Here is a 14,656-nt window from a genome sequence, read left to right as displayed (position 1 = left end):
GCCACGACGTGGGCGCACGATAGAGCGTGCTCGTGAGGTTGTTAGATACGACACACGTACACATGCCCTGCGGAATGAGTGACAAATTCTAGGGGCTTAACTACAGAAACCTTGACTAAACTGTGGTGCTGTCATATTAGCCCATGGTAACGGCTATTCCTCTTTAACGTTACGACGACAACAAAAGTATGGGCCAGAGACTCCAAACCACTAACGGTACCTGGCTTTAGAATTTCACACAATTTCTAGCAGTTGGAAGAGGGCAAGATTTCCTTGTGCAAAGCAAGACAAAAAATATTTAGTTGTTTTCATGTCAGTCACAAGTTCAGCAAGAGAGGAAACCCAACAGGCCTCTGAACACCAGGTCTTCAGCCGCAGGGAAACCAGCACCCGGGCAGTGGGAGACGGCGGGCCAGGGAGAGGCCGGGACGCCTTGGCGCTCTTGTTCAGACTTTTCTTCCCAGACAAAAGATCAGTGCGAGCCAGCCCTGCTCCAGCTGGGCCCAGGACACAGGAGGCAGGGAGAGCCTCAGAACCGTGGTGCACCAGCTCCACAGAAGCCACGGCGGTGCCGAGATACTCACAGCTTGCTCAGACTGTCAAGCCCCGTAAAAGCACCGCTGGTGTCCTCTATTGTGCCCGAAATCTCGTTATGGTCCAGATCCCTGGGGAGGAGACAGAAAGAAGCTCACCATCCAGCCCGAGTTCTCCACTCTCTTTAACATCAAGTGGGAAAACAGACGGACGCCCAGTCTGCGTCCTGGAAGCCCCAAACCAGTGTGTATTCTAGATGCCCAGCTGTAACGTACGGTCAACCCAAGAGCAAGTGCTGAGCTTCGAGAAGCCTGTTCCACACACCCCGTCGAGAGGCTGGCCGCCTCAGCCTTCCCACAAAGCTGCCATGTGCCTCAAGCACGCAGCTCCCCCAGCTCTGTGGCTGCTCCCCACGTGCGGAGGGTCAGGCCCCGGGGCGGGAAAAGGGTGCAGACAGCACATGGGGAAACCACCTCCCCCACCGCCTGCCCCACAGCAGGCATCTGCCCACAGGCACTGAGAATGAGCCAGAAAGGCTCTTTAAGGTTCCTGTCTGCCCTCACACCAACCAGAATCCCTCTCCTAGACTTGACTAAGAGGCCACCGAAGGCACACGGAGGAAGGAGATGGGGGAGACAAGAGGCCCCGGCACAGGGTCCTCCCCGGGGCCACTCGGTGCTGGCAAGTGGGTTGGGAGGCCGGAGTCGCCCCTCCTTGAGGGGCCTGCACAGCCGCTGACTCGGAGCCAGGGACGACATCTGGGCGCTGAGTCAGACTTGTGACCCACTTGCCAGGGCTGGCGGACTTCTCAGCCCAGTCTCCTCCAACAATGCAGATCCCAAGGCGGATGACTCAGCTTCCTCCCCCAGCTCGCAGGGCAGATCACAGCGGCGGGCGAGGCCCCCACCTGGTGACCAGGCCCCCACCCTGCCCCACCAGAGGCTGCCCCAATGTCCCCCACGGTTCTCTGGTGCCTACGCCTTCCTCTCCTGCACTCTTGCCCACGACACAGGCAAGAACAAAAAGGGATGCTGCTCCGGGCCCCCAAGAGAGCCTTCCAGAGCATCGCCTGCCAGGAGGGAGGGGAGCTCCACTGGAGAAGTGCAGTGCTCGCTCTGACCTTTATCTTAGAGCAGAAAGCTCGAAGCGCCGAGATTCTGCTGCTGGAAGGAATCCCTCCTTTCAATGGGTTTCTCCCTATTATCTTCAAAATGAAAGCCTGGGACCCACGGCTGCCGCTCTGTGGGCCTGTCTCCCTGCTCCTCGCTCTGGCTGCCAAAGCTTTTCTCTTCTTTCTGGCTCAATCTGAATGTTGCTGGCCTTGTTGTTCGGGCCTCGCAAACGCTCAAAGGCTGGCTGACCTCGGCTTTAATAGCCTGGCATCCGGGCTCTTCACACTCCTGACAATGGCCCAGCACTGAAGCCTGCTCTGGCCTCTTTGCCAGGTGCAAGTGCACAGCCTTCCTGTCACACTGGAGCAGGCCCTCTGTGCAGCGGGGCATGTCGGGAAGGAGGCTTCGTATCCCACTCTGTCTGGTGGAAATCACCCACCCTTCTCTGGGGCTTCATGCCCATGGCTGCCTGGAAGTTCTCTGGAGCCAAAAAAAGAAAAATTGTAGCTCCCAGAAAAGCATCCTGAAGCAACTTCTGGCAACCCCACCTCATAAGGAACTGAAAAGAAAAGGACGTTACGGCCTCTCTTTTGTTAACCCTACTGAAGCTCAAGGACAGAAATAGGATTTCCCATTACATCCCTTGAAATGGGGCCTCCTGGACACAGAGCGTGCCGAAGGTGCAGGGGGAAGATTCAAGATGAGACAGCCTGAGCACTGGCTGCGGTTCCAGGGGATGCTCCCAACCGTGGGACCCTAGCATCCCGCCAAGGGCATGGCAGGAATTACTGCTCTGCGAATGGCAGGTTTCAGAGCCACTGTCACCCTCTGGGCACCACCCATGGGGACTGAGAGGCATTTTTCTGCTCAACCGGTTCTTTTTTCAGTTGATGCTCTGAAAAGTGTGATGCTCTGCACACATAGGTCAGCTCTGGATCGGACTCTGACACGAAAGCAATGAGGAGGGAATTCAGGGCGGCAGCTGGCTGACTCTGTTCGGCCTTCTGAGCCAGGGACCCCTGCATTCTGTCCACCCCGCAGTGAAGGACGTACAGGACACGCAGGTTTTTGAGTCCCTTGAAGGCGCCTTCTGCGATGTGGCTGATGGAGTTGTGGCTGAGGCGCAGGATGCTCAAGCTACTCAGGTCGGCCAGGCTCTCCTCGTCCAGCCGGGTGAGATTATTGAAGGACAAGACCCTGGGGAAGAGAAGCAAACGTCACCGTCACATAACACAGATGCGCCCTGCGTCTCCTGAACACCGAGCCGCGCTCAGCAGGGTCTCGGTGGGACAACAGGACGTTGGCAGGCTCGCGGGGATCCCCCCCCAGAGGGCCTGTGCAGCTGGTTACCCACCAGGGCCCCACACCCGCAGAGTTCGGCTCCTGGAATATTTGTGTAAATCACGGAGACCGGAAGGTGTGTTGAGCTGTGAGGATGACACAAGGTCATACAACACAGGAACCGTCAAGCTCCAATCCCTCACGCCGGGTCCGTGGGGGTCCTGACTCAGCCTATCAGGGACCTCTCACGACAGGGGCCTGAGACCCTGGCCGGGACCCAGCGGGATCGGACAGGGAGCAAAGAAGCCCTGTTAGACTCCCGACACCGGCCAGCACAGGGCACCACTAGCCGCTGCATGGAACCAGCCTTCCTCCCAGGAACTCCTGCCTGGGGGGGCCAGGGTCCCCTCTCCTGCCCGCACCCCAGCGGGCCTCCTGGAACCTCCTCGCACGATGCCCCCCTACTGCGTGCAGGGCAGGGAACACACCCCCGAATCACACATCTTCCCTGAGCATCGAATCAAACCTTCCTCCCAGCATGCCTCCCGCACACGGCCCTGGGTTGGTTACTTGGCCTATCCTTCATCTTTGAAAAATGGAAAATCTGGGCTGGGCCAGGGGAAGCAAAATAAATTGGAGAAGATCAAGGAGTTTTTAAAGGCTGCAGAGAGTAACATTATTTCCCTCCTGGAGAACTCAGTCGTGGTGTCCTGTCTGTCGGGAAGACCTGGCAAGTGATTAAAAATACCTCCTCACCTGCAACGACAGAATTAAGCTTATAGGCAGGGCCGGAAATGCTGGAAAGCAATCCTAAATCTGGCTCTGAGGCTACTGGATGTCTGGCAAACTGACAGGCGGTTGAGGCATTTCTGTGACCTTCTCTGCCCCTTGTCATGGGGATGGAGGACAGCTCATGTTGCTCTACCTGCCAGAGGGGCACGGGGGACACACCTTCACTGCTGCCTCCAAACCAGGGCCGCGCACAGCCTTCAGCCAGTCAGAGCTCGGCTCCTCACTCAGCAACTGGCCTGGCCCAGGCACGGCGGACTCAGGAGGCCCCTCTCGCCTCCTCATGGCTCTCAGGCCTGGACAACAACCAACCAGGAGTCCTGGGGTCTCCCTGGTGGGGCCACGGCCTGAGCCGAGAGCTGGTCAGAAGCAAGGATCTGCTTGCTTCCTCCAAAAGCACCACCCAACTCCCGCATAGGGGTCAGACACAGGCATGACCACCGGGCACCTGCAGTGCCACTTCCATGGTCAGGGACCCACTGGCACAGTGGAAGGCCCAGGCCCTCCTGCCTGGAGCCGGGACGTCACTCGTGGTCTCGAGGATGTCCATGGCTCAGGATTCCCAGTCCCTGCCCACAGCCTGGTCTGGAGGTGTCTGGAGGAAGGATGGGCCACACGCCATCCAAGGAGGAGTACGTGCACATGCGCCTCGGCACGGGCCCCTGCCACCCAGCCACAGGGGTGCAGAGCAGGGACACAGAAGGAGCCGAGGGCCCGGACGACTTGTCTAATGGAAGGAGGGTGGACACTCTGAGGATGACATGCAATTCTCCCACTATCAGGGTGTCACCATCTCTCAGGGCCAGGGCCCAATAAACCCTGTCACTAGAGGAGCACATGTCACTGGGCGTGCCCACTAATGTACAAGAGGCTTCCCTTCTAGAACAGAGCGCTCTACCTCAGAAACTCTCCAAGGCCAACCCTGGAGCTCCAGCTAATCTGAATGCAGGGGTGTGGAGAGGCCATCAGGAGGGAGTCCAGCTCAAAGCACCGAGGTCCCGCTCAGGGCTCAGCTGGCCGGAGCTGTGTCTCCCATCCCAACCCGACACAGGCCATAGGCCTGCCCGCCCCTGAGTGCCTGAGCTTCCCAGGCCACTGTGGACCCACCAGGCTTAGAGCTTTCCCACCCCAGCAGGGTCACCCACGAGCAGAGTCCCCGAGTCTCTCCACACACAGCAAAAGCGGGACACTTACAGCTCATGCAGCTTCGGGCAGAAGCTCCAGCCTTCACGGTTAATGCGAGCGATGGAGTTGCTGCTGAGGTGGAGCTGGTGCAGGGCCGAGAGGCCGTAGAGCCAACCCCTGTTCACCTCCACCAGGCTGTTGTACTCCAGGTGCCTGCAACGACAGCGCACAGGGTGAGGACGGTCCCGCCGGTGGTCTGCTCTCATGTGCACACCCATCACGTCCTCGGGTCACACGCTAGTGGGCACTGAGGATCTGACAACAGCGCAGACGAGGATCGTGGGGTCTGGGGGTGGGGTGCAGGGGGGCATCTATGTGTGTGCGTCTGGGTCGGACATTGGGGAAGACAGGCAAACCCAACAGATGGCAGTGAGCGCCCAGGCTGACTCGGGAGTTCAGAGGGCGAGGGGACACTTCCTTGAGGTGACCTTTCTTAGCCGAGTACACGTGAACCAGGCGCACAAATGGGCAGAGGGGTTCCAAGCACAGGGCACAGCAGATGGCCGAGCCCATGAAAGGAAGAGAAAGGAGAGAGAACGGGGGTACCTTGTATCCCCCCCCCCTTAGAGATCAGAAAACTGGGGCTGGGAGAAGGTAAGTAACTTGTGTAAGATTCATTCCTTAGCTCTGCAAGCTGTGAGGGGCCAGATTTCAAACCCAGGCCTGGCTAACCACATGTGGGCTCCGGACCCTGGCATCTAGAGACACGCCTTAGCTCTGGGGTCGGACTACTTGGATTTAAATCCCAGTTCTGCTACTTTACTGGCCGAACAGGGTTGACACATCTGTAAGATGGAGTGACCCCAGGGTAGCAACTTTGCAAGGCTGTTAGGAGAAGCCAACAGGACGATGCCGCGCTAGAATTTCTGCACGGCGCTGAGGACTTCACTCCCACCAAGAGGCTCCAGTGAGGACACCTTACCCTGCTTCTCGACCCTGCACAGCCCAGCCCAGGACGACCCCACTGCACTAGCTTCTTGAATAAAAGTTACTAATTCATATGTTGCCCCACGTTCAGTATTATAAGGCCTTCGGGCAACCAGGGTTTCTTTTTATCTGTCTCACTTTTTGCCGCTGCTCAAAAGGTGAACACTCCGTTTATAACCTCTCAGGCACCTCATCACCCTCGACATGTACGTATTTGCTCAACCTAAAAACCAAATGCCATGTGCGGACTCCATTTTCTTCTCAGAACTCTCTTTAAATCTCGGCACACCACCTCCTGGATTTCAAAGTTTAGAATAAGTTTTTAGGAGGTCACGAAAAAGTGCTTTTGAATAGATAGAAACAGACGAGTGGCCAAGCCAAGGACCAGGAAGAAAGGGAGAAGCAAGACCGCAGTGCTAATGCTGATGCCCTCACCTCGCAGAGTGTGGGTGGGTTTGGGGGTGGGTAGGAATAGAGGGTCATCAGAGACACTTTTGATAATGAGCATAGCGCAGAGCTGAAGAAACGGGATGTAGAGTTTTTGTTTTCTGTCTCCGTTGCAAAAATAACAAAAGACATGAACGTAACTTGCAGTCTGGAAGGGAGGATGTGTGTATGCACGCATGTGTGCATGTGCGTGTGTGTGCATGGCAGGTTCCTGAGCAAGTTACATCATTAACCATAACACATTTCCAGTTGATCAACAAGACAGGGGGAAGTAAACCAACAAGGCAGGGTCCCTGGTGGGCTCAGTCAGTGAAGCCTGTGACTCTTGATCTTGGGGTCATGACTTTGAGACCCACATTGGGTGTAGAGATTGTTTTTTTCTCAAGATTTTATTTATTTGGGCAGCCCGGGTGGCTCAGCAGTTTAGCTCCGCCTTCAGCCCAGGGCCTGATCCTGGAGACCCGGGATGGAGTCCCCCGTCTGGCTCCCTGCATGGAGCCTGCTTCTCCCTCTGCCTGTGCCTCTGCCTCTCTCTCTCTCATGAATAAATAAAATATAAAAAATTTATTTATTTGTTCATGAGAGGCAGAGACACAGGCAGGGAGAGAAGCAGGCTCCTTGTGGGGGAGCCTGATGTGGGACTCGATCCCAGGACCCCAGGATCACGACCTGAGCCAAAGGCAGATGCTCAACCACTGAGCCACCCAGTTGCCCCAGTGTAAAGATTACTTAAAAATAAAACCTTAAAAAAGAAAAAAAAAAAGAAAAACCAACCAGGAAAGGGCTACAAGAGACTGCCCTTCACAAGAACCAGGGAAAGAGAGAATGGGGAGCAAGGGGCCACAGGCACTTTTGTGTACCCTCTGATTTTACTCAGTTATGAGAGTACGTACTGCCCATTGAAAAGAAACTAATTTAAATGTTTAAAAATGGAAGATCAGTAACTGCCTTTTCTGCCCCTCTCTGTTTTACGGGACTCGCAGGCGAGCAAGCTCTGCAGCCGTACACATCTGGCTGCAAAAAGTGCTCCCTTGATAACAGTGGAACACCTGCATTGAGTGGCTTGATTAGCTCACTAAACATAAGTAAATCTCCCAGGGTGAACTAGATGTTTTGGGGCCCACCTGCACATCTAGACGGTCATATCCAAAACAGGGAGACAGGGAACTTCCTGTAGCCGTGGGAGAGCGGAGGGTGCAGGAGGAGGCCCACTCTGCACCCCACTGCTCGCTGAGGCCTTGGCAAGGGGACAGAAGCCCAAGCACAATGGCTCCTTCTTCTACCTTCACCAACCTGCTTCCCTGACCAAACCCATCAAAACTCCCCACCCGAGATTTTCCTAACCTCTGAGGAAAATACCCTTAGATTGGGCAAAGTCACCAAAGCTACTAAGCTGTGCCCAGCCTCCTGAGACCCAAAGGGCAGGGGGCCAGGTGCGGCTAGAGTCCTAAATGATCCCTGCAAGGCAATGTGGGCTGAATGAGCACACGCAGGTCCGCAGCGCCTGTACGAAGCCTGGGCCCTGCCCGGAACCCAACACCACACTTACAGCACGTGTATCCTGGACAGTCCCCAGAAGGCCCCATCCGTGAGCTTGCTGATGCTGTTTCGCTGGAGCTTTAGCACCTCCAAACTGTCAAGCCCCTGGAATGTCAGGCCCTCGATGACCCGAATCCGATTCCTATTCAGGTCCCTGAAGGGATGAAGATAGCAGGTTCAGAGGCCTCGCTACATGTACCCCACCTACAACTGTTCCCATGCAGGCCCAGGGACAGCCTCACCCAGGGGTGGGCCCAGATGGACCCGCAGGGGTCCCCATGTGTCTTAAGCTGCTCTTGCCTGCCACGCAGGCAGTGATGCTGACTAAGCCATGGCTCGTGAACAAAGGAGGGCGCAGGGTTCCCCAGAAGCCAGCCCCACCAGGCCTCCAAATGACCAAATGCTCCATTTCCTCCCCACACACCCAGGACCCTGCAGTGAGGAGGTGGGTGTGACTCAGGATGGGAGCATCTTAGGTGAGGTGTCTCTTAGCTCAGCAAGAGCAATCCATACCAGATGACTCGACCTGGGAAAAACCTAACCACTGGATAGCAAATGGCAATGACTCTCCCACTGGAGGCATGAGCCGGGGTCTCTACAGATGGAGAGGAGTTGGTGCATGTTGGAGAGGAGGGGATGAAGCACATCCATCTGGCGTCCAACTCCACATGACAAAACCACAGTTCACCAGAAAATTTCAGGAAGCTGGGTGGGCTGGATCCATTAGTAACACTAGGGGAAGAGGGGGGATCCCAGGCTGACCAGAAAGCCCTTGGTTTTCCCCAAATACTTCTACGGTGTCTCATCATGACTCCGCTCCCTCACACAACCTTCTGAGCATCAGGAGACCTTCTCCAGAGCTGAAGAGACCAGAGATCTCCCACAGTGTGTGTGTGTGTGTGTGTGTGTGTGTGTGTAAGAGAGTGTGAATGAGGTCTGTGTGTGACAGCACGTGTGTGAGCGAGTGAAGCACAGGTGTGATGGTGCTGGGGTTGGGCGCCCTGTCTTGCTGCTGAATCTGGCTCTGAACAATTGTTGTTCTGTTTAGACCCAATCTCCGACACTGGCTTGTTTTCCTGAAATACTCTTCTGATATAAAAAGGACATAAGAAAACGAAAAAATTGTGCCATCCTAGGAGTGCACTCAACTTTGGAAATCAAAAAAACAAATCCTTTCTTAAGAAGCAGCACCTGGGTGGCTCAGCAGTTGAACGTCTGCCTTTGGCTCAGGTCATGATCCCGAGGTCCTGGGATCGAGTCCCCACTGGGCTCCCCTCAGCGAGCCTGCTTCTCCCTCTGCCTCTGCCTCTCTATGTCTCTCATGAATGAATAATAAATAAAAATAAACAAACAAAAAAGCAAAACAATAACTACCTTATAAGATTTAGCAGGTGAGGACAATGGCCCGCCTCTTGCTCACTACCTCTGGCTACACTAACTTCATCTCAGACTGCTCAGAAGGTGCTGGATACCACAGCGTCCACAGTAGAGATTTTATGGAACTTTAGAGAAAAAACACACACGCGGAAACCCCGAAGATAAATACCCCAACCCACACAGCCTAAGCATCAGCCAGGATCAGCTAAGCAGCAGGATTCCTCATCTCATTTTGGAAAAGTGCCCATGAGGACAAGCATGTATATCCTCAGTGGATCTCGATTCCTCCACAACCTGAGGCAGCCCACAGGCACCAGACCCAGCTTCTAATTTGTTTTTATGAGGTGTCACCGTAGGGCCATTAATGATAGTTGCGCAGGGCCTGGCCGAGGAGCAGTGAGGAAGGGGTTGCATGTGCAGCAAGGGCCATGGGGAAATCTGGCCTCCATGAAGTGTGGCTGACCTTAATTAAAGTGCAGGTTTCCATACTCACAGTTGTGTCAGCCTGGGTAGCTTGAATGCTTTCATAGGAAGCTGGGTGATCCTGTTTTGGCTCAAGCGGAGCGTTACCAGCCACCGTGACAGACCATCAAATGCTCCTGACTCCAGGGTGCCAATCCGGTTGCTTGCCAGGTTGCTGGAACGGCGACAGGGCAGAAAATGTCATGGTCAGTAGGGGGCCTTCCTCAGCCTGGTACAGACACCAGACCTCGCTGAGCTGGGGACAAAAGCTAAACACACCCAGGGGGACAGGTGTCCGAGGGCACATTCATCGCCTTTACTCCTGGACAGGGGAGCAGGAAACTGGTGCGTCAGGACCATGCCCTTCAGGCCCTGACGGATGGTCACTTCAGCCTGGTGCACACTGTGCTGGTGGCCAGGGCTGCCTCCACCGGGGGGCAGGGTCGATGTCACTGATCCCAGCACCCCAGCACCCTCACTGTCCACCGGCTGTGAAGGGCCCGCTGCACAGCCACCCGTGGGATTCCCTCAACGCCCACTGAGACCCAGGGTTCGAAGTCAGCAGGAAAAGCCCTAGGAATCAGAAAGTCGACTTCCAGGCACAGTCAGAACCGATTTAATAAGTTAGAGACGCAGCCTTACAGTGTATTTACTTCTTAAAAGGATTTACTTATTTCAGAGAGAGCGTGTGTGCACACATGAGCAGGTGGGAGGGCAGAGGGAGAGGAGAGAATCTCTAGTAGGGACCCTGCTGAGTGGGGAGCCCAACTCGGGGCTCGACTTCCTGACCCCTGAGATCATGACCTGAGCCGAAATCAGGAGTCGGATGCTCACCTGAGTCTCTCAGGCACCCTACCAGCCTGAAATTTTTTTTTTAGATTTTTATTTATTTATTCATAGAGAGACAGAGAGAGAGAGAGAAGAGAGACAGAGAGGGGGGCAGAGGGAGAAGCAGGCTCCATGCAGGGAGCCCAATGTGGGACCCGATCCTGGATCCCCAGGATCACACCCTGGGCTGAAAGCAGCGCTAAACCGCTGAGCCACCCGGCTGCCATTAAAGCGGGTCTCACTGTACCACTTTAGATCTGTATCTACACTCTCATAAACGTGTATAAACCAACTCATCTTAATCGTGTTAAATGTATCAAAGAGACACTAGTTAAACAGACCTGCCCAGGGTCCCTTTGGACAACAAGCAACTCCTCAATGGGACGTCCTCCTATAGAATTATGTCTGTAAAGAGCACTTCCCCTCACAACACACCGGGACATACAGATTGTACCTGTGAGTCCGCTGTGTGTACACTCTATCAGCTAATAAAAGGAGAAAAAACAGAGAGGAAAGGAAAGAACAATAGGTTATTCCTGTCAGAAGTTCCCGCTACTGCCACATTCCTTCCACCTTCCCTGGACAAATGCTGCTTTTTGCAGCTAAAGCATAAAGGGAAAAGACCAGAGAGAATTGGCTTCACCAGAGACGGGAAGGGGATGAGGCGTTTCTCACTCCTCTGTCAGGCGGTGGCCCAGGACAGGGCACACGAGGATTCTGTGCAAGCAGGGCTTGGACTGCTTGTTCCTAACACCGCACATTAAAGGGGAACAGTCTGTATGATGGAGATACATGGGCCAGGAGCTGCCAAAGTAGAAAGTCCCTCCTGCTTTTGTACAGAGAGAGGTCACTGCAATTCAGTCCAGTGGCTGTTGGTTTCTTTGTCCCAAGCAAGGGAGTGCCAGGTGGCAACAGGACACCTCTGGAAAGCCCTGAGTGCGGGGCTCAGCACGGTCACCCTGGCTTTACAAAGGCCAGGGCCCCCCCCATTTCCAATTCTGGTGCCCTGATGCAGCCTAAGAAAGAAATCACATCCCCTCCTTGGGATCTCGGAAAATCTGGGTACCATACCTTGGCTTCCCTGAACAGAGGGGTCAAAATAACTCCTACAACACCCTCATGAACGATCCCCAAAATGAGTCAGGATGAGTAATGACGCGGGGAATGAAAACTCACATGTCATTTGAAGATATCTCTGGAGCCTGGGTTTTTAGTTTCTCCCCCACAGCAACATTTTTCTACCAATAAACAGTAAGCTCAACAGGTTTGAATGGTGCCTCCTCCCTTCCACCATGCACTGGGTGTGTGAAGGGCTGTCAGGATAGGCAAAGGGGACACACACCAACACAAAGATCTAGGTGGTCCTGGGAACCCAGATGTGGGAGTACGCACCTCCTCGAAGAGCGCTCACACAAGGCTTCAGGAGTGGGGTGCCACGAAGATCAGCACCCACCGCATAAGCCTCGGCAGCGAGGCTTCCCTGCAGGGCCATTTGCTACATACCCCTGAACCTTCCCTCCTCCCTCTCCTGGGAGGCAGTCCAGGCAATGAGAGAGAACACAGGCCTTGTCCTCCAGCTACACCTGTACCTGAGAGCTAGGGGCTCCTCTCAAGTGATGGGTCTGTGAGGCTGCTTCACCCACTCCCTGCCTCAGCTTCCATCTATGCAGTCAGGATAACGCTGCTCAGCAAATGTCCACAATAGTCAGACTATGGAAAGAGCCTGGAAGTCCATCGACAGATGAATGGATCATGATGTGGTGTGTACACACACACACACACACACACACACACACACACACCACCACTCACAGGTATACTACTCAGCCTTCAAAAAGAATGAAATCTTGCCATTTGCAATGATGTAGATGGAACCAGAGGGTATTATGCTGAGCAAAGTCAGTCAATCAGAGGAAGACAATTATCATATGATCTCACCCACATGTAGAATTTAAGAAACAAAACAGAGGATCAAAGGGGAAGACAGGAAAAAATAAAACAAGATAAAATCAGAGAGGGAGACAAACCATAAGAGACTCTTAATCACAGAAACAAACTGAGGGTTACTGGAGGGGAGGCAGGTGGAGGGATGGGGAACTGGGTGATGGGCATTAAGGAGGCCACGAGATATAAGGAGCACTGGGTGTTACATGCACCTGATGAATCACTGACCTCTACCTCTAAAACTAATAATACACTATATGTTAACTAACTGAAATTAAAAAAAAAAACAGAAGAAGAAAGAAGAAGAAAGAAGAAGAAGAAGGAGGAGGAGGAGGAGGAGGAGAAGGAGGAGAAGGAGGAGAAGGAGGAAAAGAAGAAGGAGAAGAAGGAGAAGAAGGAGAAGAAGGAGAAGAAGGAGAAGAAAGAAGGAGAAGAAGAAGAAAGAAGAAGGAGAAGAAGGAGGAGAAGAAGGAGAAGAAGGAGAAGGAGGAGGAGGAGGAGGAGGAAGAGAAGAAGAAGAAGAAGAAGAAGAAGAAGAAGAAGAAGAAGAAGAAGAAGAAGAAGAAGAAGAAAGAAGAAGAAAGAAGAAAAAAGAAGAAGAAGAAGAAGAAGAAGAAGAAGAAGAAGAAGAAGAAGAAGAAGAAAGAAGGAGAAGAAAGAAGAAGGAGGAGAAGGAGGAGAAGGAGGAGAAGAAGAAGAAGGAGGAGGAGGAGGAGGAGGAGGAGGAGGAGAAGAGAAGAAGAAGAAGAAGAAGAAGAAGAAGAAGAAGAAGAAGAAAGAAGAAGAAGGAGAAGAAGGATAAGAAGAAGAAAAAGAAGAAGAAGAAGAAGAAGAAGAAGAAGAAGAAGAAGAAAGAAGGAAGAAGGAGGAGAAGGAGGAGAAGGAGGAGGAGGAGGAGGAGGAGGACGAGGACGAGGACGAGGACGAGGAGGAGGAGGAGGAGAAGAAGAAGAATGCTGCTTACGTAGGGGATGCTCCACAAACACGCACACAGAAGACAGTGGACCGGGGTCCCCCGCCTTCTGCCCTGCTGAGGAAAGCCAAAGGTGCATGCCCAGCACCTCCCCACCCAGGCTCAGCCTGGGCACGGGGGAGAGGGAAACCCATGCTCTGCACCCACCCCGGGTGCAGACGGCAGAGCAGGGGCACTTACAGCTCCTTTATGCGCAGCCCGTGCGGAAAGCAGGTGTTCCGGATCTCCGTGATGTTGTTCGAGCTCAGGTCCAGCACCTCCAGGGAAAGGTAAGCCTTCAGCTGACTCCCCTCCACACCGCGGATCTTATTGTGCTGCCTGAAACACAAAGAGGGAGGGGACTGGAGTCTGTCTGTTTGCAGAGAAACAACATTTTCCCCACTGTTTCTTTCAGACACCTTCTTCCCTGATTCAGATAATTCTCAAAGTGGTGCTGCTCTTCAAATGAGGTCTCCTCTTCTTCTTTCTGCAAAGTTATCACCTGCTGGCTGGGTGCTAGACAGAAGATCGAATTTCCTGGCAGTGACATGTTTGTCTGCCCAAGTTCAAAGCCTAGGCTGCTCTCCCCAAGGACAAGAATGCAGGGGTTATGTACACCATGCAGAGAACACCGAGCCAGAACTCAGAACTCACAAGTGTGCATTCCCATAAAGAATGTTCCTGGTGAAACCAACCAGCTCCTGGTGGGGTTCTCATCTAGAATCTTCAGAATGCAGCCCAAGCCCATCACTTATGGGACTGCAGGCACCATAGCCCAGAGTTCAGGTCTAATCCAACTTAATGCTCATCACACACCTCATGTTTTGCCACATGTGAGGACAGGCACAAGGGATTTTTTTTTTAATGGCACGATTCTGACAACCTAAGAACAGGATTGATGCTCAGTCTACCTGGAATTAGATCCAGGTAGAATCTGGATTGAATCTGACCCTCCTGACTCTACCCTCTTGATAGCTTTGTTCCTCGGTTTCCTCGTATGGAAGATGGGGCCGTGACCTCTTCTTTTAGAGACATGGATCACCCAGCTGAAACCACACGAAAGCAGATGTTAACCTAAGTGTTCAGAGTGCTTAATCCCCACCCAAAAAAGGCATTTTACCACCATGACTTATTTGCACCTATAGTCCTCTTTCTGGAAACCCCTGAACTTAACCAACTAACCAAAATTTATCAATCAAGAAAAAGATAACAAATGCTAGCCAAGGCTGGAGGCTACGGGGACCCCTGCCCCCAATTGTGGGTTTGGCTGTGCCAGGCA

General features: G+C 53.4%; 1 protein-coding gene across 2 annotated transcripts in view; it reads right to left on the bottom strand.

Moving 5' to 3' along the window:
- LRIG1 (leucine rich repeats and immunoglobulin like domains 1) overlaps positions 1 to 14,656 on the bottom strand; it is a 115,310-nt gene that overhangs the window by 27,287 nt on the left and 73,367 nt on the right. For both annotated transcript variants that reach the window (XM_055342873.1, XM_055342874.1), the window contains exons 4-9: positions 13,579 to 13,716; positions 9,685 to 9,828; positions 7,825 to 7,968; positions 4,911 to 5,054; positions 2,700 to 2,843; positions 585 to 665 (exon numbers count right to left, since the gene is read on the bottom strand). In XM_055342873.1, the coding sequence (XP_055198848.1) occupies positions 585 to 665; positions 2,700 to 2,843; positions 4,911 to 5,054; positions 7,825 to 7,968; positions 9,685 to 9,828; positions 13,579 to 13,716 (795 nt within the window). The remainder of the gene's footprint in view (positions 1 to 584; positions 666 to 2,699; positions 2,844 to 4,910; positions 5,055 to 7,824; positions 7,969 to 9,684; positions 9,829 to 13,578; positions 13,717 to 14,656) is intronic.

This window comes from Nyctereutes procyonoides, unplaced genomic scaffold (genome assembly GCF_905146905.1).
Source record: "Nyctereutes procyonoides isolate TBG_1078 unplaced genomic scaffold, NYPRO_anot_genome, whole genome shotgun sequence".
Classification (NCBI taxonomy): domain Eukaryota; kingdom Metazoa; phylum Chordata; class Mammalia; order Carnivora; family Canidae; genus Nyctereutes; species Nyctereutes procyonoides.
Note: the sequence above shows the minus strand (reverse complement) of the source record. Positions and strands in the feature narration are given on the sequence as shown.